We start from the raw sequence: 26,814 nt of genomic DNA, 5'->3' as shown, positions 1-26,814 counted from the left end.
AAAGGTCATCGCCCGTCTTGAACGGGAGGTAAATTTCTTGAACACCCACGAATCTCCTGTCATTGGGTATTTATGTGAATTCGTGTGCCTAATTGTTGTGACCGGACTGTTTAGTGTAATCATTCTAGTAAGGGCACTAACCCAGTTACAAGATAGGAGACGGATTTCATCACCGTTCTCTTGCCCACGTAGGTAACAACATTCACGATCCTAAACCTCACCTAAAAAGCAAAAATCTGATTTAGACATTAGCCCCTAAGGTCTCGAGCTCATAGGATCTTTGAAACGATTCAGGGACTTAATATTTATTTGGGCATTCCTAAAGGGAAAGTTCACTCAACTCTTTATAAGGTCGCCTCGAGAAGAGGAAACATTACCAAGTTGGACGGCTATCACAACGTTTATCGTTGGTCGTCTCCAGGAGTTGTTTGACCGTAGTACTTGGACGGAGTAACCCTCATAAACATTATAGTTCAAGCTCTGTTACGAAGTAGGAGCTGTCTAGATTTTTAGGGTGAATCTGAGAAACCTGTCTATCGTCAAGATTTTGTTTAGGTTGCTTGGTGGAGTCAGCTTGATTGTGTTTGCTTTCCTATAGGTTCCTCGTAGTGATTCTTTGGTTCGAATATCCTTGGTCATTGGGCTCTAGTTTATGCCCAATAGATATCGTGATAAGAGAGGTCGTTTCATCAGTAGAGAAACACATTTAAGTAATCTTTTAGCGAATCTCTCTTTGAGTGACACTATGGGTGAAAATCTAAACCAAGCCAGGGATGGAAATCAGTCTATGACACTCAGGGATTACATGAATCCCACTAGAACGTGTCAACCGTCATGCATACAATTACCCCACTACACGACTCAATTCGAGTTGAAGCCGAGCATTATTCAAATGTTCCCTGTTTTCTGTGGGGTTGAGAACGAGAATCCCTACTACCATGTTAGGGATTTCGAAGAAATTTGTGGGACTATGAATTTCCGCAATATGCCTGACGAAATATTGAGACTTAGGTTGTTCCCTTTCTCACTGAGAGAGAAAGCAAAATCTTGGTTGTATGCCTTACAACCCCATTCCATTACTACATGGGAAGAATTGAGCAGTTCATTCCTTCTGAAATTCTTCCCGAAACACAAAACTACCTCTTTAAGTCAAAGTCTTAATAGTTTTGTGCAGCAAGAAGGAGAGTCTCTCTACAAATATCTTGAGAGATTTAAAGAAATCTTACTACAGTGTCCACACCATGGTTTTGAGAAAATGAGACTAGTCCAGATTCTCTACGACAGACTAAATTACCCAACTACATCCATGGTAGAATCATTATGTAGTGGCGGGTTTATCAGTAAAACTGCCTATAAGTGCATGGCATTTCTAGAAGAGTTGGCTGAGAAATCCCAACAATGGGAAACTTCTAGAGGACCTCCTACTAGGGCTAATCCTACTCCGAATAAAGGTGGCATTTATAGAGTTGATGAGTCAGATCTTAAACTCGCCGCCATGACGAGAAGGATAGAAGCCCTAGAACTTGGTCAACCTAAAGCATTCAGGGAGGATCCCACTCAGGCCATGAGTGTTGGAAATGAATCCATCTCTTATCCGTGCTCGGTCTGTGGAGACCCATCTCATACTGGAAATAAGTGTACCCTATTCTTTGTTCCTGACGAAAAAGAGCATGCCAATGCTCTTTATCAAAACTCTAGGCAAGATAACCGTCAGAAATATGATCCTTATTCGAACACTTATAATCAGGGTTGGAGAAATCACCCCAATTTTTCTTGGTCAAAGGGTCAGGGTCAGATTAGTAGTTCAATGAACCCTCCTGGGTTTAATGCTCCTAGGAATCCTTATGGTCAAAAATCAGGGTCCATCTAGTACCCAATATCCTTCTCAGAACAAGGAGTCTTTAGAGGAAACCATGAAGCAGCTAACTAAGGCCCAAATGGAGTTTGCACAACAGACCAACCAGACTATACAACAGACCAACCAGACTATATCTAGTCTAAGAACCGAGGTAGGTCAACTTACAGAAGCCCTTAGGTAGAGAGAACAGGGTATATTTCCTAGTCAACCAGAGCCAAATCCGAAGGGTAAAATGTCGATGGACCAGGCCAATGCAGTAACCACCCTTAGAAGTGGTAGGGCAATTGACAATACGGTAGGAGTTCCAGAAGATAGTGAACCAAACTCTGAACCACTAACCTTACCAACTAGTACCCCTAGTAAAGAGCTTGTGAAGGCTCCTGAGTCTGAAAACCCACCTATTGTGCCTGAGTCATATGTTCCTAGAGCTCCTTATCCTCAGCATTTGGTAGAACCTAAGAAGAAGTCTCAGTTTGAGGAGATAATGGAAATGTTCAAACAGGTTAGTATTAACATCCCATTATTAGATTCTATTAAACAGATCCCAGCTTACGCTAAGTTCCCTAAAGATATATGTACTAGAAAACGTAAGATGAACGTGCATAAGAAAGTCTTCTTGACTAATCAAGTGAGCTCTATTATCCAACAAACCCTTCCATCTAAGTACAAAGACCAGGAAGTCCTACATTACCATGCACCATAGGGGAACATGAGATCGAACGAGCATTGTTAGATCTAGGTGCTAGTGTTAACCTTCTTCCTTACTCGGTGTACTTACAGTTAGATTTAGGAGAAATAAAACCCACTTCTGTAGTTCTCCAGTTGGCGGATCGGTCTATTAGGCGACCACGTGGAATAGTGGAAGATGTTTTGGTAAAAGTTGGTGAATTCATCTTTCCTGTGGATTTCATCATCTTGGATACCGAACCAGTTCGTGATACCCAAAGTCAAATTCCCGTCATTTTAGGACGACCATTTTTAGCTACATCTGATGCTGTCATATATTGTAGGAGTGGACTCTTAAGATTGTCTTTTGGAAACATGACTGTAGAGATGAACATCTATAAAGCTAGACTTTTCCCAGATGATGTTGATGATTTTAGTGAGTTGAATCTGATAGATATGTTCGTTCAGGATTCTTTACCTGAAACTTTATCCGAGGATCCTTTAGAAACACTGTTGGCTCATTTTGGCTTAGACTTTGATGAGGAGGGAAGTATCAATGAGGTAAATGCTTTGTTGGATTCTACCCCATTACTGGATACTGATAAGTGGAAAGCGAAAGTTGAACCCCTCATTTTGTCAGAGCCAATTGACTTGTCAACTTTAGAGACAAATCAACTGTCATCTACCAATGAGTCCAGTGGTCCTTCTATCCCAGAGTTGTCTCCATCCATAGAAAAACCACCTTCCTTAAAATTGAAACCCTTGCCTGATAACTTAAAGTATTCGTTTCTAGGCCCGTCTGAAACTCTACCTGTCATTATTGCTTCCGAGTTAGAAATAGAACAGGAGAGTAGACTGCTAGATGTCCTTAGAAACCACAAAGAGGCCTTAGGGTGGTCAATAGCTGATTTAAAGGGTATACGTCCTTCTGTTTGCATGCACCATATCTATCTAGAGGAAGATGCTAAACCGTCAAGGGAAATGCAACGTCGATTTAACCCGCACATGAAGGAGGTTGTTAGAGCTGAAGTCCTGAAACTATTAGGTGCGGGTATCATATACCCTATTTCAGATAGCACTTGGGTCAGTCCTGTTCAAACTGTACCCAAGAAATCAGGCATTACTGTAGTCAAGAACGAGTCAAATGAGTTAATACCCACCAAGATGACCACTGGGTGGCGTGTTTGTGTTGACTACAGGAAATTGAACACGGTCACGAGGAAAGACCATTTTCCTCTTCCTTTCATTGATCAGATGTTAGAGAGACTAGCTGGGCATAGCTACTACTGTTTCTTAGATGACTATTCTGGCTATAATCAGATCCCAATAGCCCTTGAAGACCAAGAGAAAACCACGTTTACCTGTCCATTTGGAACTTATGCTTATCCACGGATGCCTTTTGGGTTGTGTAATGCACCCGCCACTTTTCAACGATGTATGATGAGCATATTTTCAGATATGGTAGAGAGGTTTCTCGAGGTCTTTATGGATGATTTTTCAGTCTTTGGCTCATCATTCGATCAGTGTCTGCATCACCTCACACTCGTGTTGGTTCGATGCAAAGAGAAGAACTTAGTTCTTAATTGGGAGAAATGTCACATTATGGTTCGCTCAGGAATAGTCTTAGGGCATGTCATTTCTGAAAAGGGCATTGAAGTAGATAAAGCAAAAGTTGAGTTGATAAAAAGCCTCCCAATCTCTAAAACGGTCAAAGATATTCGATCGTTCTTAGGACATGCTGGATTTTATCGACGGTTTATTAAAGATTTCAGTAAGATATCTAGACCTCTTTGTAATCTTTTGGCAAAAGAAAACAAATTTTTCTTTAATGGTCCTTGCTTAGAAGCCTTTGAAAAACTTAAAATTATGTTTACTTCCACCCCTATTATCCAACCTCCCAACTGGAGTACTCCATTTGAGATCATGTGCGATGCATCTAATTATGCCATTGGAGTCGTGTTAGGTCAACGTGAGAATAAACTTCTTCACGTTATATACTATGCTAGTAAGAAGTTGAACGATGCACAGGTAAACTACTCTACCACTGAAAAAGAGTTGTTAGCTGTAGTGTATGCCCTAGAAAAGTTCAGATCATATCTCGTTGGGTCTAAGGTCATTATATTCTCTGATCATGCTGCACTAAAATATCTCTTTTCTAAAAAGGATGCAAAACCTAGGCTGATTAGATGGATACTGCTGCTACAGGATTTTGACATAGAGATTTGGGACAAAAAGGGTTCTTAGTAGCAGACCACTTGTCTAGACTTGTAGTCGAGTCTGTAAAAGACAAGTTACCCATGAGAGAGAGCTTTCCTGATGAGCAACTCTTTAGTGTCTCCCAATTACCTTGGTTTGCTGATATAGTAAACTATCTTGCTACTGGTCAAATACCCAAACACTGGACCAAGCAAGATCGTGATAAATTTTTATCTGAGGTAAAACGGTTCTTCTGGGACGACCCATACTTATTCAAGTATTGTCCCGACCAGATCATTAGGAGATGTGTTCCTGATGAGGAACAATCGAAAATAATTTCCTTTTGTCATGATCATGCATGTGGAGGGCATTTTATTAGTAAAAAGACGGCTGCCAAAATTCTACAATGTGGTTTTTACTGGCCGTCTATATTTAAGGATACCAATGCATATTGTTTGGCATGTGAACGATGCCAAAAGTTGGGAAGCATTTCACGTAGGAACATGATGCCCCTTAATCCTATTTTGGTAGTTGAGGTCTTCGATGTGTGGGCCATCGACTTCATGGGTCTCTTCCCAAATTCATTTGGAAATCTGTACATCCTAGTGGCAGTTGACTATGTGTCTAAGTGGATAGAGGCGGTTGCTTGCAAAACGAATGATCACAAAGTTGTGATCACTTTCTTAAAGGAAAACATATTTTCACGTTTTGGTACACCGCGAGCAATTATTAGTGACGGGGGCACACACTTTTGTAATAAGCAATTTGAGCTTTTAATGAGTAAATATGGTATTACCCATAAAGTGTCTACCCCATATCATCCACAGACTAGTGGTCAAGTCGAGGTGTCGAATAGGGAGATTAAACGCATTCTGGAGAAAACGGTTAACACCAATAGGAAGGATTGGTCTTTACGACTAACCGATGCACTATGGGCTTACCGTACAGCGTTTAAGACCCCTATTGGAATGTCTCCATATAGACTAGTGTATGGCAGAGTTGGCCACTTACCCGTTGAGTTAGAGCATAGAGCATATTGGGCTATCAAGCAATTGAATTTTTCGCTTGACAAAGCGGGTAGAGAGAGAAAGTTGCAACTTAGTGAGTTGGAGGAGTTGAGAAATGATGCACATGAGAGTGCTAGGTTATAACATAAGATGAAAATGTTGCATGATAAAATTATTTTAAGAAAAACATTTTCACCGGGTCAGAAAGTTTTATTATATAACACACGTTTGCATTTATTTACTGGTAAACTCCGTTCTAGATGGTCAGGACCTTTCACGGTCAAGTTTGTGTATCCTTATGGTGCGGTCGACGTCGACATTGAATGGTAGTGTGTTCAAAGTGAATGGACAACGGCTAAAACCATTTTTAGAGATGTTGACCGATACAGAGGGCGTTACTATCGAAGATCCTGTCTATCCAAACTGATCCGCTATGATCAGTTTCGTCTGCCTGAAGACGTTAAACTTAGCGCTTTCTGGGAGGCAACCCATGCATAGGACTTCTGAATCAGGTAACATCTTTCTTTAATCCTGTTATTTTGCATAGTCTTCAGAACATTGAGGACAATGTTCGGTTTAAGTTTGGGGATGGGGATTGAAGTTTTGATCCTTATTCAAAAATTCAAAAGGGTTCAAATTTTTTAATTTTTTGACAGGAAATGTGAGTCTAGTTATTTTTGCTTGTTAATAGTTATAGAGTCTAGTTGGTTGTACTATGCTTGAAAACAGTGAATAGAATTTTACTCTTGTAGGGATGTCATCAGGAAGCGAACTTTACTCTTGTAGTCTGAAAAACTTGAAAACAGTGTCAACTATAGGAAGATAGGAACTTCATCATTTAGAACCCTGGGAATAAGGCATGAAGCAAAGTGAATAGAATTTTACCCCAAGGAAAGAATAATGTGAAGAAAGTATGTTATGTATTTTGAGTTTTATTACCAGAGTCAGTAGCAAAAAAAAAGAGAGAAAGAAAAAAGTGTTTGTGTAGTTTTGTTTGAGTGTTTATCCCTTGAAGTGGTTCTTGAAGATTTGAAGACGTTGAGTTCTCAGGAGTTTTAGTCACATCATCATTAGTGTCTATCGACCTCTAGGAAGCATTGTTAAATAGTATATCAGGTGAGAAGAGTTGGTTAGCTTCCCCATCCCGTATTAGTGGTTGTTTTCTTCTTTGAGATCAGTCGTCCACAAAAATTATAGTCCGTCTTTTTCATGTGTTGAGTTTTCCTTCATATTCATACTAACACATAGAGTGAACCATTCTAGAGAAAGAATGTGATTAATTTCAAACATAGTAACAAAAAGGAGGAAGGATAGAGAGAAATTCGGCGAGTTGGTTTTTGGGCGAGATTCGATTTATTTTCTCGGGTCTATATAACAGAAGCAAGAAACAGAAGGGAGGATACACGGTTTAGAGAGCAGTTGGGAAATCTGATTCTCGGTTTTTAGAAGGAAACAGTAGAGAGAAGTTGGGAGGCTCTGGTTATTCTGTTTTTCTTTTTTTATTTGATTGTATTCTCTTTATTTGTGAGAGATAGAGAGATTACAGAGAGATTAAGAAGAGAGATATTGTAGAGAGCGAGAGAGAAACAGAACAGAGAGACTCGGTTTTGATAAACTATTAGCTTCATTTTGTTTTTGATTTTTTTAGTTTCTATTTTCTTGGTGAGAGAGAGATCGAATACATAAAGAGAAAGAGATTATAGAGAGCTCTAGTAGAAAGAGAGAGAAACAGAAAGTTAGAGAGAGAAAGGGAGTTGGAGAAGACGAGAAAAACATTTTCCCAAGACGAGAAAATCGTTTTCCCTAAGGCTCTGTTTGGTTCATCGGGGAAAAGTATTTTCTCACCTGCTGGAATATATTTCCTTAAGGCTCTGTTTGGCTGCAAAATCAGTAAGAAATCCAACTTTTTCTACTTTTCTCCCACATTTTATATAGTTAAACTTCCATCTTCTATCATGAGAAACTAATTTTCCCATCTAGGGTTTAGATGAAGTCCATAATTAGTTTTACTAATATGATTTATATGTGAGTTAATCAATTCTTAGAACGAATTTCCTATATTTTAATGTCTTATTTCTTTTAAACGATGATATACCATTAATGTTATAAAACCCGAGTTAAATAGAAAATTGATTAACTAATGCAAATACCTCATATTTAGAATTGATTATATGGATGGATTCGAAAACCCTAGGGTCCCATTTTCTAAGTATCAACTTAAGTGTTATTTAAAGTTTACTTGCTATTTTCATTTGAATCAAAGTACCATCACTTCACTTTTAAGAATCATAATAGTTTTAAGATTAGAATTTGAGTTTGACTTAGTCTCTGAAGAACGAACCGGTCTTACCAGAATTTACAACTTGACACCCGTGCACTTGCGGGTGTAGACCTATTTAGGAAACTTTTTAGGCCCATCATCTACATTGAAATTAATGTTCATCTAATTAGATAAATAATCCAAAACTAAATACAAAATATAGTTGTTTGAAATATCTTACCCATATTGTTGAGTTGAAAACAACCATATCCTTGGCTATTCCCACTTCGTATTCTAGATACCAATCAATAATTTGACTATCAACAAATTCGTTCATAATCAAACTCTTGATTTGGTCTCCACAGATCATGAACTCTTTGTTTTTATTCCAAGCAATTGAACTACAAAAAAATATTCAACAAAATCACTTATTTTGCAACCACTTGCAACACTATTTTGCAACCATATGTTTGCATCCAATGAGTTGCAAACAACTGTTTGCAGGAAAAGAGATGCAACCAACTGTTTGCACATACAGAGTTGCAACTAATTGTTTGCAGAAATATGGTTGCAACTGCCTGCAGACAATTTGCAACTCAATGTTCGCAGAAAAATAGGTTGTGAATTCACTTGTAAAACTTAAAAAAGTAATGTACTTCTTGTCTGTCAATGCATAGAACTCTTTAATTGTTTTGAGTTCCTCTTCAGTGAACAAATCCCATATTTCAGAATTTTCCTATTTTCTGAAATCTTCACTTCCCTTCTTACTAGCTTCAATTTCTTTGTTAGTAGTTTCACTTTCCTTTTTACCATCTTTAATTGCTTTCTTTTCTGTACTTCCCTTAGTTTGAACACTTATTTTCTCAATTGATGAACCTGCTTTCTTTTCTGTACTTTCCTTAGTTTGAACACTAACTTTCTCAATTGATGAACCTCTTGATTTGTTGTTCATAACTTTTAACTTTTTTGTCTTAACTTGTTTCGCTGGTGTCACGAAGTCTGAAGTTTCATCAAACTTTCTTTTTTGATACTTAGACGTATCAACTTCTGTGTTCAACTTAGTCATTTTATGACTAACAGTAACATTTTTCTCCATACTGATTGTATTTGATTTTGAAGCCACTTTTTTTTCATGGCTTTTCATTTTTTATGTGTTCTCCTCAACCTCCTCATTGCACTTAGCTTCTATTGCAGTTTTTAGTTCTTCAATATCTTTATTTAGAATCATGTTTGATTCTCTTACACAACATATTTCCTCCTCAAACTTCTTAATTTCTTCATTTTTTTATCTTCAAATCTTCCTTCAACTTATCGTTTTCATTTTTTATCTTCAAATCTTTCTTTTCATCTTCACACTAAACTTCTAACTTTTGAACTTTATCTTTAAGAAGTTTCAAATTAGAAACATCAATTTCCTTGGCCATAGTCAATATCCCACCAGAAATTAGAAGTTCTTCACTTTATGAAAGAGGCACAAAAAACATCTTTGGAGAGCTGAAATTCAAACAATGTATTTGCAAATTACAGAATGCATTCAACATCGCAAACAATCTATGAAAAATACAGTACGTAACCCTAGTACACAAGTTAATGATTTGTTAAAGGTAAGGAAGAAAATTCACTGTTTCGGGACACTCTCGGGATTTTTTTTACCTCTTTGATAATTTCCAAATGTTTTGTGTCTTTCCAACTATTTTGCATATTTTTTTTGACCTAAATAGTTATTATCCCTTATATTTTTTACTTAAACCCTTTCAATTATTGGAGTATATTTTAATTTAGTGAAAGACTTGGCCTTCACTTCTATGGAAAGATTCATGCCTCAAAGATTATATTTTCCCCAAGCATTCAATTATATTTCCAAAGTTATATTACTTGACTCAAAAAGACTTTCTTGTACATATATCCTTGTGTGTTGTGTGTGTGTGTGTGTGTGTGTGTGTGTGTGTGTGTGTGTGTGTGTGTGTGTGTGTGTGTGTGTGTGTGAGTGTGTGTGTGTGTGTGAGAGAGAGAGAGAGAGAGAGAGAGAGAGAGAGAGAGAGAGAGAGAGAGATGGACTGTAAGATTCAAGAAGTGAATCAGCAAAATAATCCTACTCAATTAATGCAAGCTTATACTTGATGTGACATGAAAATGTCACATTTGTAGAGCCTAACTTAGACTAATTATTCCTTTTCGAGTGTTATCAATAATATTTTATGTGTTTTTCATGTTAGGTACCATATTTGGAATAAAGAACTTAATTCAGAATAAAGGGAGCGAATTATCACTATCATTTCATGTACCGAAAACGAGAGAAAAAGACTTTAAACAAATCAAATGAGAGGAGGAGTCAAAGACGAGTCCAACGGTGAAAACGGAAGTCCATTCCGAGTTCGGACGGGGAAGTTGTGAAAGAAAGAAGTCGAGGTTCGGTCTTAAAACAATGATTCTATGAAGGCACCCCCCTTGATTTCCAAGTGTAGATTAAAGCCTAAGTCTAAAACCCAAGAGCCTAGATATGAAGGAATAAAACCCAAGCCCAAAGAAGATGAAATAAGGAAGAGATTTTGGAGGGACCCAATGGACCCAAGTTTGAGTCAAAGTCAAGGTTGACTAAGTCTAGGGTTTGAGTCAAATACACTATTCATCTTCTTCCTCATTGATGATTCAAGAGGCAAGAAGGAAGAGAGAGAGGAAAAAGGTGCTAGGGTTTGTGAGTGTTCTTGAGTTAGAGTTTAAAGGTTTAAGAGCTTGAGAGAGAGAGAAAAAGAGAGGAAGGAGAAGGAGGTGCCGGCCAAGCTCGGCCGGCCATCACTAAGCCGGCCAAAGCTTGGCCGGCTCGGGCTGGAGCTGCAGCACGGTAGGAGCACGAGAGAGCCGGCATGGGAAGCTTCCACGGGACCAGCAGCAGACCGGCAGCAACAGCACACAGCAGCAACTATGAAGGACGCGTCCACGGGATGAGCAGCTCGAGATCCGGCACTAGGGATGCATCTGCAGCTCGGGACACCTTCACGAACGCGACTGCAAGCATGGGACGCACGGACGGGACGCGGCTGCGGGCACGGGAAGCTTCCATGGGAACTGCTGGCCGAATTTTTTCTTTCTTGGCCGGAAGTCGTTTTGCCGGATTTCTAGGATTCCGGCCACCTTCTTGGCCGGAAATCTTAGGGCTTTTACTCCCCATGCCATGATCTTGCTTCTCATTTGGTTTGATTTGATTTTGGGTTAGAAATTGCTAGAGAGAGAAAGCTAGGGTTTGGCTTTAATGGAGGTTTGTGATAAATGGAGAAGATGATGGTGGTCGCTATGGGGAACCCAGAATTTGCTAAGGGGAGATCGGCCGCACCTTAAAGACTCATATTTTCCGACGATCTTAGCCCGAACCATATCGAAAAAGGGGGATTCTCTCATCATCTTCTTTCCATTTCTTATTTAATCACCATGTTTAGCTAACTTTAGTGTGTCGATTATATGAGATGAAATGTGATGAATTCGTGATTATGTTTAATATGATTTGACATTTTGATTATAAATTGATGTTTAGTTATTTCGATTATCGTTTTGATCGTATTTTCATGTGTCTTGTCAAGCACTTCACATAGTTAGGCGACTAGACGACACTTTCGATGACTCGGGATTAACCGATTTAGACGTTTGTTTGACTAAGTATGATCTCCGGATATACATAGTACTTAGAGACATCTACTTTAGGAGTCGAAGGTTTATCATTATGGATTCCCGGACTTCGACACCTCTCTCACTTATTTGTTGCCCGAATCGAGTCTTACCGTCTCCCGACTCTTGTTCCCCCGACTCTTCTCTCGAATCTCTCTCTCCCATTTTACTTATATTGTTTAGTTTAGTTTATTTTACTTGTTTGCTTTAATCTCTTATTGCTTATTCATTAAAAACCCCCATTTATCCTTGTTTCTCTCCTTTTAGTCTAAGTTAGCTTGTAATATTAGACCGAGGGATAAGACCCTTCGATATCCAAACTACCTTCCTATCCTTGGATCGATCCCGGCTTTGCCGGATTACTACTTGATACCTCCGCTTGGGTGTGCAACCTTTTCGGGTGCATCAATACTCACATATGGAAGTGTGTATTCAGCTATGTACAATCACAGACACTCAGATGTGCAGTTCAATTAGGCATACCAGATATGATCCACACCCATGGAAAACCCATGCCTCTCTCTAGCCTTGTTGCTGCTCTTTCTCTACCACCAACAAAAACCGATTACATTAATCGCTTAATGCGCTTCTTGATTCATGCTGGCTTCTTTCTTACACAAAAGCTTGATGATGAAAGTGATGAAGAACAAGAAGAAGGGTTTGTACTGACACCATCTTCAAGGCTCTTGCTGAAAGACTGTCCCAACACCATGTCAACTATTGTTCTCGTTATCATAGATCCTATTTTCACGACACCCTTGCCTTTCTTATCTACCTGCTTTGATGAGAGATGTGAGTATTCCACGCCATTCGAGGCTGCTCACGTTACATGAGAAATTTTAAGCATGTCTTGTAGCAACTCACTGGTTTGGAATATTCGCTGAAATGAGAAATTTGGTGAAACAGACTTTTCACCATCTATAGTTATAAGAAGGGTAAATGAATTAAAAGTTAATCGACGGTGTTAAGAATCCAAAAGTTCAACTACTTTCTTCGATGGTATGTATGTTGGAGCTCTTCCATTAGCTCGGTTTCATCACTACGAAACAGACAGGCTTTAGCTACGGCTTTTTAGTTATGGACTACGAATATCGTAGCTATTAGTCACCATTTGCTATGGATTTTTTTACGGCCGTAGCAAATCCCGACCAACAGCTACGAACTTTATGTCCATTTGCTACACATTGGTCTGTTTCAAGTGCGTCTCACGCACAAATATTTTAAGAATTAGAAAGTGTGTTTAGCCTATGGTTTGTTTGTCGTAGCAACTGGTGGCCATTTGCTACGAGTAATAATAGATAAAAGTCCCCCAAAAGTTTTGGGTTTGCGCCAAAAATTTTGGGTACCTTCTGTAAAAGAGGCTCAAATATTGGGGGCTTTCTACAAAAGATCGAAATATCTGTGGTGCCCACATCATCCACAACATTTTTATTCTATTTTCTAAATAGAAATACCAACAAAGGGAAAATTGAAATAAGGGAGTTTGTTGCAGAGCCGAGAGGGAGAGTTGGAGCTAGGGTTTCTTTGAGGAGAAGGGAGATTGGTTTCTGGCAAAGCGAGGAAGAGAAATCGACCGAGAGAAGCAGAGTTGGTGAAGAAGGGTTTCGACTTATTCAAATCGACTGAGGTATTTCACTATTTTTCCCCTCTTTCTCTTTCTATGAAGTTTTTCTGAGTTGATTTCCCAAATTTCTCTCTCGACTAAAACACAAAGATCAAAGAGAGGGTTTGTTATCTTCCTCCTGTTCTTCTTCTCTTTACTAATTTTACAGTTCTTGGTGTATATATGTGTTAAAGTTGTATTATTAGTATTTATTCTGAGTTCATTGATTCATATGTACTCAAATGGGAAATATTTAGATTCAGCACAACAGATGTTTGATGATTGTTCTGAGCAAGATGTTGTTTCTTGGAAATATTAAGAGCTAGGATAATTAAGAAAACCATTATATATATATATATATATATATATATATATATATATATATATATATATATATATATATATATATATATATGTGGCAACAAACCCACCTTCTAGCTATAATCAAAACACCAATTTGTTTTGTTTGTTAATTGAGAAATCTTCTAGAGAGAGAGAGATATATATATGAATAGCTAGCTAGCAGCAGAACCTGAGTAGTAGCGGAGGAGTATTTAGCAGCAACAGCAAGACCAGCAGCAACAGCAGTAGCAACAGTAGCGTACTTGATCAACAATCACAAAGTTGTTCTACTGTGTTACAAAGTTTGGTCGATTTCTTACATTAATTCATCATTTGATATTGAATTCTTTTTGTCAGCTCTTGGATACAATGGTGAAGAACTGTGGCGAGAATGTGCATTTTCATATGGCCGAGAAGAATATTTTGCAGGAGATGATCAAATTTGTCAAGAAAAAGGTAAGTTTGCTTTGGTGGTTCGGTTCATTGCGCAATTGTTTGCTCAATATCGTTCTAAACATTTTATTTTCGCAAATGTTGCAACATTATCACATTGAAGTTCTTTCGAGGCTCTGAGTATCTTTCCGATGTACATCACAGAATCGATATTTCACCTACTAACTTAAAAAATCGAAGTTGACTTGCAATCGACCTAAATAAGACCCTTATTTTGTTAATGCAGTTAAATGCAAGACAGAGAGGTGCAACCTTGCTTTAAGGCTTCAACTATTTTTGGTGCAAATTCGGAAATTAAGTTACAATTGAAATATTTGGCAAACACATCCCTATAATGATTGGCAACCATATCAAAGTCTTAAAAACTGCAGTTCCTACTTAATTATAAACAACCGAAAAACGAAATGTATGTCTGGCACTTATGGACCCACATGAGTTTCTTAATCCATTTCCTAGTTTTCGCTTTCTAGAGTCTTCAACTTGCATAGAACATTCCTCATTTATGTTTCTAACAATGTTCATTTCTTTTGATGCATATTATTTAGTGTACTCTTTCTAACATGTGTACTAACTTTTTTTATGAAAGCATCACTAATTTCTGTGTAGATCCTATTAGGTGTTCATCAGATTTAATCCAATTCCACTATTGGCTATTTATATTTACATTTCGTATCCAATAGGCAGATATGTATGCCCGAGATAAAATTTTGGTGTTGGTAGACTCTTAGCAAGAAGCTTTTGGAGGAGCTGGAAGGTAAACATCTCTACTCTACTTTCTACTCTGCTCATGCATTAGTACCTTGCTTGTTATAATTATGTCCTGAGGATACCTGAAGTTTTCGTTCAAAAAGAATTCCTAAGGTTCTCATTTTGACTGAGTATCACACATGTAAAATGGCTAGTTCATTCAACTTTCTTCGCGTCCCTATTGGTCCCTATTGGATAATGATCTGCATGTAAAATGGGAAGTTTAGAGTACATACATTCATACAACCTATTTTACGTGTTTGAGAACCAAGTGAAGTATAAAGTTTTGAATACTGTAGATTTAATTGAGCCTAAACTTTTGAGGTCTCTAGGCTGCTTCTTATCATTTCAATAGTATCTGTAGTTCTCTAAGACCTGTATGCTCCATGAAAACTTTTTCATGCATAGAAATACAATTCACAAAAACATAAACCCTAAAAAACAATAACACATGGGATTGGTTCAAATGGGTAGCAATCTGGACTACAATTCCCTCAACGCTCATAAGATGCAGTTCCAATAGTTACACGATAGTTGCTCATAACTCATAAGACAATTTCAGGCTGGATATGGAATGCCAAGCGATACTTCACGAATGCTGGACGAAGCAACGGCGTCGGAAAAAGAAAACTTGAGGTGATGATTGTGGTTGCTTTTGTTGGGTTATTGTCATCTTTTATTATAGATGTAATTACCCTCTCTTATGTGTTTTAGTTGAGGTTTGGGGCATTCAGATTTGTCTCTCACTCTCTGTAACTCTTGTGTTTTATATTGATTCTGCTTCTCTCTAGCGTGTCAAATTTGGATTCCATGCAAACTGTATTGGAGCTCTTAGCTGACATGCTACAAGCAGTAAACCCTAGTGATCGTCAGGTATATACAAGAATTCCTTTAATTCGATTCGGATCTTCTCCTATAATAACAGTTGTACTCGATTTGATCTTTTAAGGTTTGTTGTTTTTTTCTATATAATTTGATCAGATTTCTTGTTTTCTACAAGATAGTTGATTTTGATGAGATGATTTGATTGTTATTTATGTAGTAGAAATCTGCTTTATCACATGAAGAAAACTGTAAGAATTCAAAATTAACGATTAAACAGTTACAGACAACGAATTTAGCGTTACTGTCAGTTTCAATCTTTTCAAAGGATTTTCTTTGGTTTTGTTGGGATGACCTAATTGTGTTTTTTTATGTGGGTGCAATAAGACTAACTACATAAAAAACTCTTCGAGAACTCAAGTAGTTGATTTCAATCTTTTAGGTCTCACTTTTTCTCAATTCGATTCAGACATTTCTTGTTTTCCTAAGGAATTTTTGTTTCTGCTTCGATTTTGTTAAGATGACCTAATCGTGTTCTTTCGCGGTGGATGTAATAAAAAACTCTTCGCAAATCCATGTAATTGGTTTCAATCTTCTAGGTTTTAATTTTGTTTTACTCATTATTTGACCAATTCACGACAACTTGTTGGTTTCCTATTACTTGATCGACTCACTGCAACTTTTTGTTTTCCAAGGGCTTCGTGTTTTTCTTTCTTCTTTGTTGATTTTGAGTGTGATCATATGAGACTTTGATTGAAAAAACTATATCAAATTTAAATGTGGGCTATTCGATACACAACATATACTGGTGCATATAAATGTAAGCAGTTCTATACATTAATTCTAAGTTGGTTCGTGTATATGTGGTTATTCTATACACAAAATATACTGGTGCATATAAATGTGGGCAATTCTATACATTGAATCGCTGTCGGTACATCTAAATGTGTGCAGTTCTATACACCAAATATGCTGGTGCATCTAAATGTGGGGTTATTATATACACAAAATATGTTGATGCATATAAATGTGGGCAATTTTAAACATAAAATCGATGTCGGTGCATCTAATTGTGGGTTATTCCATATATAGAATCTATGTCGGTAAATCTAAATGTGGGCTATTCTATACACAAAATATGCTGATGCATATAAATGTGAGCAATTCTATACATAGAATCGATGTCGGGATCTAAATGTGGGCTATTCAACACCCCAATTATGCTGGTGCATATAAATGTGGGCAATTTTATACATAAAATCGATGTCAGTGCATCTAAATGTGGGTTATTCTTACATAGGATTGATGGCAATGAATCTATAATGTGGGTTATTCTATACATAGAACTGATGGCGGTGCATCTAAATGTGGGGTATTCTATACACAAAATATGTTGGTGCATATAAATGTGGGCAAGTCTATACATAGAATCGATGTCGGTGCATCCAAACGTGGGCTATTCGGTACACAAAATATGCTTGTGCATATAAATGTGCGCAATTCTATACAAAAATCTATGTAGGTTCGCGTAAGTGTTGGCTATTCTATACACAAAATTCCGTGTTGGTGCATCTGAAAGTAAGCTATTTTATACACAAACTTTATGTTGGTGCATCTAAACATAAGCTATTTTATACACAAACTTTATGTTGGTGCATGTAATTATGGGCAAGACATTGGTGCAATGTCAGCAATTCTATACATCAAACTAAGTTGGTGCATATACAGTGCAAAATCTAAGCTGGTGCATCCAAAGGCGGGCAATTATATATACAAAACTATGTTGGTGAATCTAAATGTATGCAACTAATTAAACAAAATCGGAGGTGGTGCTTATAAATGTCGGTTATACTATACAAAAAATTTATGTTGGTGCATGCTATCTAATTGGTCTCGACTCGGTCTCGACCCTTTCCCGAGACGAGACTCGGCCGACACATCGAGTTAAGATTTGGACGAGAATCTCGGGTGTCTCGGCCAAGACAGACTGAGACCGAGCATCTTTTAGTTTTTTTGGAATTTTTTTTTGAAACTTTAAATCTTAATTGTAGACTACTATTTATTACCTCAACTACTTATTATATTCCCAATCAATCGAAGATAGTAGCAATAATATTTTATAGATTTTTTAGGTCTTTTGCCTTACAGAAACTTAAAAAATTCTACAGAAACTTTGAATGCTTATAAAGTATCAACTTCATTATTTACTTATTTCATTGAAGTGAACTATGATAAGATTTCGTTTATTACGAAGGGTTGAAGTAATTTTATGTTTGAAGTCCGGAGAATTATGAGGTAATGAACAGTCAGGTAATTAAACTAATTACTTAGTACTTTTTTTTTTGCATAAAATAATTACTTAATACTTATTAGCTATACATGTTGTCTCGGCCGAGTTTCTCGATCCGCCTCGGTCTCGGCCTTCGGCCGTACCAATACCAAGACCGAGACTAACTACATAGGGTTCATGTAATTGTGGGCAATTCTATACATACATTATGTTGGTGCAATGTGGACAATTTTATACATAAAATCTAAGTTGGTGCATATAAATGGGATTTACAACGCAAAATCTAAGCTGGTGCATTTAAAGGTGCGCAATTATATACACTGAATATATGTTAGTGCATTTAAATGTTAACTATAAAATGAAGTCTAAGGGGGTGCATACAAATGTGGGCTATCTATACACAAAATCTAAGTTAGTGTATATAATTGTAGACAATTCGATACAAAATATATGTTGGTTTATGTAAATGTGGCAACTGTATAAACAAAATCTATGTTGGTGAATATAAATGTGGGCAATTCTATACATAAAATTATGTTGGTGCAATGAGGGCAAGTCTATACACAAAATCTAATTGGTGCATATAAATGGAGGTAATTATACTATGCAAAAGCTAAGTTGGTGCATCTAAAGGTTGGCAAATATATACACAAAATCTATGTTAGCTCTTAGCGCATTTAAATGTGGAAAACTATATAAACAAAATCTAAGTTGGTTTGAATAAGGTGGGCAATTGTAGTATAATGCTACACAAAATCTAAGTTGGTGCATTTAAATGTGGGCAACTATAAAAACAAATTCAAGTTGGTGCATATGAAGCCGACAATTATATTACTGAAAGTTTATGTTGGTGCCTCTAAATGTGGGCAATTATATACAAAAAATCTGTGTTGGTGCATATAAAGTTTAAGGTGGGCAATTAGATACGAAAAATCTATTTTGATGCATCTAAATGTGGGAACTATATAAACTAAATCTAGGTTGGTGCATATAATGGTGCCCGATTATATTACACAAAATCTAAGTTGGTGCATCTAAATGTAGACTATTATATAAACAAATCCCAGTTGGGGTCCATATAAAAGCGGGCAACTATATTATACAAAATTTAAGTTTGTGTCTAGGTGCCTCTAAAGGTGGCCAATTATATACACAAAGTCGATGTTAGTGCATCTAAATGTGGGCAATTATAGGTAAACTTTGGGGGTTCCCAACTCATAAAGAGAAACAAACAAACTACGACTGGGACTATTGAATTCTGTTTGCTTTTGGGTCAAAGAGAGATCCAAAGGTAGGAAGTTGTGTACACCCTCACATATTCCTCGTGTCAGTGTGTTGGTATTCCAGACTGAAAGAATTTATCTATCATTTGGAGCTTATCGTAGCAAGTACTGCAAGAGTGCATATATGAGTAGAGCTAGTGGAGTGGTTATTGATGGTTCATTTGTTAATCTTGGTTCGGGTTTCGATTATTTTGATTTCCATAAGGTACCATTGCTTATCTTAGTTGTTGAAACATGCTTTTGCGATCGTGTGCTGGAATTGTTAATGAATCCTTATTTACATAACAAGCTTACCCGTATAGTAAATAAAATCTTTACATATTTATTTACATAACTTGTGCACTGATTCCACTTGATGAACTGATTGTCTAGAACGTTATTTCATTATAGCAGGTTAGTGTGAAATTTCATAGATGCCTAACTCTGAAATTATGTGCGAAGGAAAGATATTCCCGGCTACAATGTTAATGAAGTAGGTGTTTTACGGTTTTGTGTAATGAAAAGGAGATGGTAACTTAGGATAAGGAAGTTCAGTCACATTTTATATATGCACATGGAAAGCATGGTTGAGTCTGGGACCTCAACCTTATATATCTGTGTGGGATACCCCCAGTCACTAATTCTATGTTCATTTGACCAATCCATAGTAGGTAGGTGGTTTGAATAGTAATAGACAACAATAAGGAGGATTGGTAGGGTGGTGCATCGAGGGGATCGCAGTTGTTTGACCCTTATATATGGTTGTCTGACCTATGTTTATATACAGTGAGGTCGCTTAAAAATCTCGAAAGAATGAGCTATACAAGTTCTCTGGTGTTATAATGAGCTACCGTATGTTGGTGTTTGGAGTCATTAACTCATTACTAGTCCTTGTTCTCTATCTGTTTAAATCTTAATCAGTTCTTGTCAGATGACTTATACTATTGTGAAGAGGTTTAAGGTTTCCTCAACAGAGCTCTTGAACATTTTTGCGCATACCACTCAATGATCTTGTTCATTGTTGATCCATCTCTAGATGGGCTTTTGACCAATGAACAAGTTCCTCCTTTTTTGCTTTCAAGTATACTTCAAGTGCTGGTGAGAATTCCGTTAATGTTCTTGATTCAGTATTTTAAACTGCTAAACTATTACAAGTTTCATTGTGGTATCCTGTTTGACATTTGTCTATGTAAACTACAATATTTTTCTTGATTGGAGCCGGAAGAGGGGTATCACAGAGACACATACCCAACCAATTTATCTATAATTTAGCGACAACTGTTGCAAGAGTTCAAAATATGGATGAATCTTACTAATGTTGTTTCGTTTGAGAAATGAGGCACTAAAGCGAACCAAGGAAACAACAATTACGTTTTTGCATCTAAAGGTGCGCAGTTTTATAACCAGCATAAGTTGCACATGTCCGTGGGAGGGTACATGGTGCTGAAATAGGGCATCAAAGATCCAATAAATATATCCTTTGGAGCTTGTTGCAGCAACTACTGCAAGAGTTCAAAATATGAATGGGTCTTTCTAATGTTCTTTCATTTAAGAAATGAGGCACTAAAACGAGCCAAGGAAACAACAATTTTTGTTTTCCCCGAGAAGGCCCACAAAGTGACCATCTAAAATCTAAGTTGGTGCATCTAAATGTGGGCAGTTATATACACCGACTTATGTTGCTTGTCATAGTGACAGTAAATGGTGTCGGAAGGGGTATCACAAACCCAACAAATTCGCGATTGTTTGGAGCTTGTTGCACCAACTACTGCAAGAGCGCAAAATGTGAACAGAGTTAGTGGAGTGGCTTTTGGTAGTTCATTTTTTAATCGTACTAAGGATATTAACTCTGTTGATTTGTATAAGGTAAATCGCTAGCTTATCTTAGTAGTTGGAAAATGGTTAGCAAATCCTTGGGCACCCTTTACAAGTCATTGTCACTTTGGGTGTGTGATCTAGCTGCATTTTTTTTTGTAGCTTCCTCTTAACAAGCTTGCCTCTACACGTCAATTTATGTAGCTGCATATTTTTTTTGTAGCTTCCTCTTAACAAGCTTGCCTCTACACGTCAATTTATAGTAAGGTATTGTAGAAATTTGCAGGAAGCGTAACTCTTAAATTATTTTGATCACATTTTATACCTGAGCATGGTTTTCGTTGTTGAGTCTGGGACCAACTAGCTAATATTCAATGTGAACTCCCTATTTATGTCACCAATCCACAATGAGAAAGCTAGGTTTAAAACCATATAACACCTTATCATCAAGGAGACAGTAGTTGTTTGTATACGGTTGTCAAACTATGATTACATATAATGGGGTTACTTGAAAGTGTGGAAATAAATTAAATATCTTTTAGTTGAACAAAATTGGGAAAGACCAAGAGAAGGAAAATATGGATAGTGCATGTTCCCTGTGGCAGCGTCAAAGTGAACTACCATATGTTCAAATTTGGAGTCACTCTTTTCCAGCGGAATATAGATGGGCTTTTAACCAATGAAGTTATTCTGATTTCAAGTGTAACACAAGTGTTGGTGAGATCGAAAGAAGATTTAACAACCTTTCATTTATGTTCTTGATTCGGTATTTCTAGATACTTAATGTTTTGAAACACTCAAACTGTTGCAGGGTTTCATTGACCCAATTTGTTCGATATCTGTTACTGCTAACTTTATTTTTAACGCGTTACAAAGTTTTTTCTGTTTCTGTTAACTTAATTCCAAATATAGTATATCTTTAGCATTATATAGGAGGTGTGGGGGAAGTTCAGAAGTTATCCCATCGTCCCAGTTTATGTGAGGCGTCAACTTTATTTGTAAATCATTACAAATCTGTGACTTTTTGTGATGTGAAATTTGAAATTGCTAAATTGGCATAATGCACCAATTGATATTGGAGGCGCATAGCTGAAAAATTGCCCACTGCTTGATTCTACAATTGGGAAAGCTAAATAGAGAGATTTTACCAATATCTCTTATCTCATAGCGGATCATTACAATATACACTTCCTTCTGACAGATTATCCAAATTGTATTGATCTTAATGGCACCAATACTCTCTCCAAGTTCTGCAAGACATGACCAGAATATTGATGATTCTGACCATAAGTATGCAATTACTCTTTCCTCTTAGCCGAACATAGCTAACTGAGCCGTCTGGTAGACCATCACAGGCTGATTGGAATATTGACGAGTCGTTGTTGCCCTCTTCTTCCTATGCAACCTATGGAAGGACACTGGCAGAGGGCCTCCATATTCCGTAGCATCTGAAGAGAAGTGTCTGAACCGGCATTTGTTCTCCCTTTTTGGCAATTATGCATTGTTTACTTTTTTTTTCGTACATTATAAATACACAATTTTGCTTATATGGCGTTTGTTATATTGGTGTTAGGAGTAATGAAGAAGGTTGTCTTCGACGAGGTAAAGGCTTCCATTTTGTGTGATACAGTAACATGCAGAAGCCAGACAAAGTAAGCATCTCATTTATGTATTCAAAGATATTTCATTATTAGGAATAAGCAACTAAATTAAGCATAGGAAACAAAAATTTAGGTTTTACCAGCACACAAAGAGAAGCAGGCAATGCCTAAGTTAAACAAATTATAACTTGAATGATTGGATTGGGCTTCCGTTTAGCTTAACAAGGGATATCCAATGGTGGAGTTATGTTGATGATTTATCAGTTCGGGCTAAAGTTCACTGACACCAACTCTCACATTCGTTTTGGTTTTAGTGTTCTTGTCTGTTGTTCGGTAGTTTACTTTTGAATGCAACAGGTACTTGGCTATGCTCATAGGGAAAATGTGCAACCTTTCTTCTCGCCTATTCAGAGACTACTTTAATTGGGTTTTAGTTTTAACATTGTTCTATGATGTTTATTTGGCAGTTGCTTTATGTTCTCTTCATGTGGTGTTATGGGTGAAACTATTCAACACAACCCCTTATGATGCACGAGCTGTACGGAGATTGGAATCACATCAATTGTATCTCAGTTTTGGTTTCAACTTTGTTGTCTTCAACCAGGTACTTTGCTGATCTTAGTAGTTAGAAGTGCTTTTCTGAGTAATTTGCTCAGATTGATGGGGACCACTGTCTGTCAATGGCCGATCCCGAGACTATCCCTGCCCCAAACTGCTTAAATATATAGTTATGTCAATTATGTTAGAGACTCGATTATCTAAATTTATGTCCCGGACTAAACAAATTATGTGCACTGGGATTTCCTTACGCCTACTAAGACATCTAAATAGGGACCAATTAATACTCCCTCCAATTATTAGTCCCATTGACCCTCTATTCCCATCAGCAGTAACAAACTTCTCTTTGCTTTCAACCAATATACGGATCAGCTATCCGATAAACCCAAAACAGAGTGTCTTAGGTGTGTTATTTTTGAGATTTAGATGTTGTTATTGGTACAAGATTATGTGTTTAAACCTATTAAGATAAAAAATATATTTAGATGTTATTATTGGTAGAAGATTGCATATGTAAACATATTGAGAAACAAAAAGATTTGATGTTGGTTCAATGAGTATCTGGTTTATGCGTTTTTAGGTGATTATTGTTTTTTTTTTTTCTGATTTGTAGTCAACTTGTTTTTAAGGAAAAAAGAAAGAGAGTTTGGATTTGTTAATTTATGGAGTTCGATGAAGGATTGATTGGAATTTCTGTAGGCATACCGGAGCTTTGACGGTATGTATGCTGGAGCTCTCCCATAAGCTCGGTTTCATTAAGTAGCATACTTGATAAACAATCACAAAGTTGTTCGACTGTGTTATAAAGTTTGGTCATTTTCTACTTTAATTCATAATTTGACATTCAATTCTCTTCGGCAGCTCTAGGAGACTGGTGAAAAACTGTGGCGAGAACGTGCATTTCATATCGCCGAGAAGAATATTTTGCAGGAGATGATCAAAATTGTCAGAAAAAAGGTAAGTTCGCTTAGCTGGTTCGGTTTATTTTGCAATTGTTTGCTCGATATCGTTCTAAACATTTTACTCTCACATTGAAGTTCTTTTGAGGCTCTGAGTATCTTTCCGATGTACATCGCAGAATCGTTATTTCATCTTACTAACTCAAAAAACCAAAGTTGACTTGTAATCTACCTAAATAAGACTTTTATTTTGTTAATGACTATTTTTGGTGCAAAATTCGAAAAGTAAGTTACAATTGATTGGCAACCATATCAAAGACTTTCAAGTTTTAAAAACTGCAGTTCCTACATAAATAAAAACAACCTAAAACGAAACGTGTGTCTGGAACTTATGGACCCTTTCGCTTTCTAGAGTCTTCAACTTATGTTTTTAACAATCTTCATTTCCTTCGATTTGTCGCATATTATTTAGTGTACCATTTCCAACATCTGTACTAATTTCTGTATAGATTCTATTAGGTGTTCATCAGGTTTAATCTAATTTCACTATTGGCTGTTTATATTTACATTTCGTATCCAACAGACAGATGTGCATGTCCGAGATAAAATTTTGGTGTTGGTAGACTTCTGGCAAGAAGCTTTTGGTGGAGCCTTCTTTACATAGAATCTATGTCGGTAAGTCTAAATGTGGGCTATTCTATACACAATATGCTGATGCATACAAACGTAAGCTATTCTATACATTGAATCGATGTCGGTAGATCTAAATGTGGGTTATTCTACACATAAATTATGCTGGTATATAAATGTGGGCAATGTATACATAAAATTGATGTGGGTTATTCTATACACAGAATTGATGGCCGTGCATCTAAATTTGGGCTACTCTACACAAAATATGCTTGTGCATATAAATGTGGGCAACTTTATACATAGAATCGATGTCGGGGCATCTAAATGTGGGTTATTCGATACACAAGTATACATAGAATCGATGTCGGGGCATCTAAATGTGGGCTATTCGATACACAAAATATGCTGATGCATATAAATGTGGGCAATTCTATACAAAAAAACTTATGTTGATGCGTGTAAAATGTGGGCATTTCTATACATAGAATATATGTGGTTCATAAACATAAACTATGTTAGACACAAACTTTATGTTGGTGCATGTAATTGTGGGCAGTATATTGGTGCAATGTGGGCAATTCTATACATCAAATCTAAGTTGGTGCATATAAATGGGGGCAACTTTATATAGTGCAAAATCTAAGCTGGTGCATTCAAAAGCGGGCAATTATATATACAAAACTATGTTGGTGAATCTAAATGTCGGCAACTAATTAAACAAGATCGGAGGTGGTGCTTATAAATGTGGGTGATACTATACACAAAATTATGTTGGTTCATGTAATTGTGGGAAATTCTATATATACATGACGTTGGTGCAATGTAGACAATTTTATACATCACATCTAAGTTGGTGCATATAAATGGGGGCTACTTTACAACGCGAAATCTAAGTTGGTGCTTTTAAAGGCGGGCAATTATATACATTGAATCTGTGTTAGTGCATTTAAATGTCGATTATATAAACGAAATCTAAGCTGGTGCATATAAATGTGAGTTATATATATACAAAATCTAAGTTAGTACATGTAATTGTGGACAATTCGATACAAAATCTATGTTGGCTTATGTAAATGTGGCAACTGTATAAACAAAATCTGAGTTAGTTCGTATAAATGTGGGCAATTCTATACATAATATTATGTTGGTGCAATGAGGGCAATTCTGTACACAAAATCTAATTGGTGTATATAAAGGTGGGCAAAATATATATACAAAATCTATGTTAGTGCATCTAAATGTGGCAACTGTATAAACAAAATCTAAGTTTTTTTTTGTTGAGAAACGAACAAAGAGAACACTACTAACTACTACTAATACAAACACCGACGGGAGATCATTAACTGAGTGCCACTTCTAGTTACCCATATTCCTTCGGCCCCATTTAGCTAATTGATCTGCTTGGTTGTTACCTTGTCTTGAGATGTACGAGTAAATCACCTCATTGAAATTTCTAGAAAGTTGGTTGATGATCGTTATATGCTTTTCGGATTGCCATTGAATCGTTGAAACTTCATTCGAAAGTCTCCGAATAATATTCTGATTATCACTCTCAATATAAAGATGTTGAATTTGACATTGATTTGCCCTCTGTAACGCTTTGATTATAGCCCAACATTCACATTCTTCCGAGTTCTGACCCTTAATATTGTCTGCCGCAACATTGATTTGCCCACTGCAATCAACTTGATTTACGCGTACATTCTCTCGTTACAATTAGCGAAGGACGGGTTGGAGGTTTTAGTTATATTAGTGAGATTAATTACCAAAATGGAGAAACAAGTAATCAAAATTGACCAAGTAAGATGAAATAATCTATAAATGCAAAAACAAAAATATAAAGTTCAATTGAAGTTTTCATATCAGATATAAGAACTTATTGTTGAAAGAAAGCGAATACACAAAAGTTAGATGCACTCAATACCTCTTCGACTAAGAGAATTGAGTATAACTTTAAGCAGAAACAAAACTTTTACCTCACTAAGATTATCCCTGAATCTGTGAAGTAGTTGTATGGGTCAACACAACACTGCATTCATAATACCAATAAACATATTAGTGGTATTTCCATTGAGACATCTTCACAAGAACCTAGTATTCATCTCAGTAATGTTCTATTCAAGATTATACCGATCAAATGAA

At 36.8% G+C, this 26,814-nt stretch overlaps 2 protein-coding genes across 24 annotated transcripts; both read left to right on the top strand.

Moving 5' to 3' along the window:
* Positions 1–745: 745 nt before the first annotated feature.
* LOC147549515 (uncharacterized) lies at positions 746–12,480 on the top strand. Its single transcript, XM_086668316.1, has 2 exons — positions 746–1,570; positions 12,100–12,480. The coding sequence occupies exons 1-2, from the start codon at positions 746–748 to the stop codon at positions 12,478–12,480; spliced, it is 1,206 nt and encodes a 401-aa protein (XP_086524442.1).
* A 609-nt stretch (positions 12,481–13,089) lies between these two features.
* Positions 13,090–25,786, top strand: LOC147549514 (TOM1-like protein 6). Of its 23 annotated transcripts, none has more exons than XR_015237668.1 (12): positions 13,090–13,274; positions 13,950–14,048; positions 14,726–14,799; positions 15,355–15,428; positions 15,584–15,665; positions 21,205–21,248; positions 22,555–22,633; positions 23,050–23,186; positions 23,770–23,858; positions 24,002–24,097; positions 24,623–24,714; positions 25,229–25,786. XR_015237668.1 is itself a non-coding variant. In XM_086669373.1 (8 exons), the coding sequence occupies exons 4-7, from the start codon at positions 15,367–15,369 to the stop codon at positions 22,604–22,606; spliced, it is 240 nt and encodes a 79-aa protein (XP_086525499.1). In that variant the 5' UTR covers positions 13,090–13,274; positions 13,950–14,048; positions 14,726–14,799; positions 15,355–15,366; the 3' UTR covers positions 22,607–22,633; positions 23,050–23,187. The 23 variants fall into 23 exon arrangements, 1 of the variants encoding a protein (XP_086525499.1); XR_015237666.1 differs by having other exon boundaries at positions 24,894–25,786; XR_015237670.1 differs by lacking the exon at positions 25,229–25,786 and adding an exon at positions 22,716–22,939 and having other exon boundaries at positions 24,623–24,902.
* The last annotated feature ends 1,028 nt before the right edge of the window (positions 25,787–26,814 follow it).

Source organism: Eschscholzia californica, unplaced genomic scaffold (genome assembly GCF_041429995.1).
Source record: "Eschscholzia californica isolate CP2 unplaced genomic scaffold, dmEscCali1.0.p SCAF_3, whole genome shotgun sequence".
Taxonomy (NCBI): domain Eukaryota; kingdom Viridiplantae; phylum Streptophyta; class Magnoliopsida; order Ranunculales; family Papaveraceae; genus Eschscholzia; species Eschscholzia californica.
Note: the sequence above shows the minus strand (reverse complement) of the source record. Positions and strands in the feature narration are given on the sequence as shown.

Excerpts from the sequence above, each read along its gene's own strand:
- LOC147549515 (XM_086668316.1), top strand. The coding sequence starts at position 746 with ATGGGTGAAAATCTAAACCAAGCCAGGGATGGAAATCAGTCTATGACA. Across the intron at positions 1,571-12,099 it reads ATCCCACTCAGGCCATGAGT|ACACTCAGATGTGCAGTTCA; the intron begins GTTGGAAATGAA and ends GTACAATCACAG.
- LOC147549514 (XM_086669373.1), top strand. The coding sequence starts at position 15,367 with ATGCCAAGCGATACTTCACGAATGCTGGACGAAGCAACGGCGTCGGAA. Across the intron at positions 15,429-15,583 it reads TCGGAAAAAGAAAACTTGAG|CGTGTCAAATTTGGATTCCA; the intron begins GTGATGATTGTG and ends GCTTCTCTCTAG. Across the intron at positions 21,249-22,554 it reads ACACGTCAATTTATAGTAAG|GAGTAATGAAGAAGGTTGTC; the intron begins GTATTGTAGAAA and ends TATTGGTGTTAG.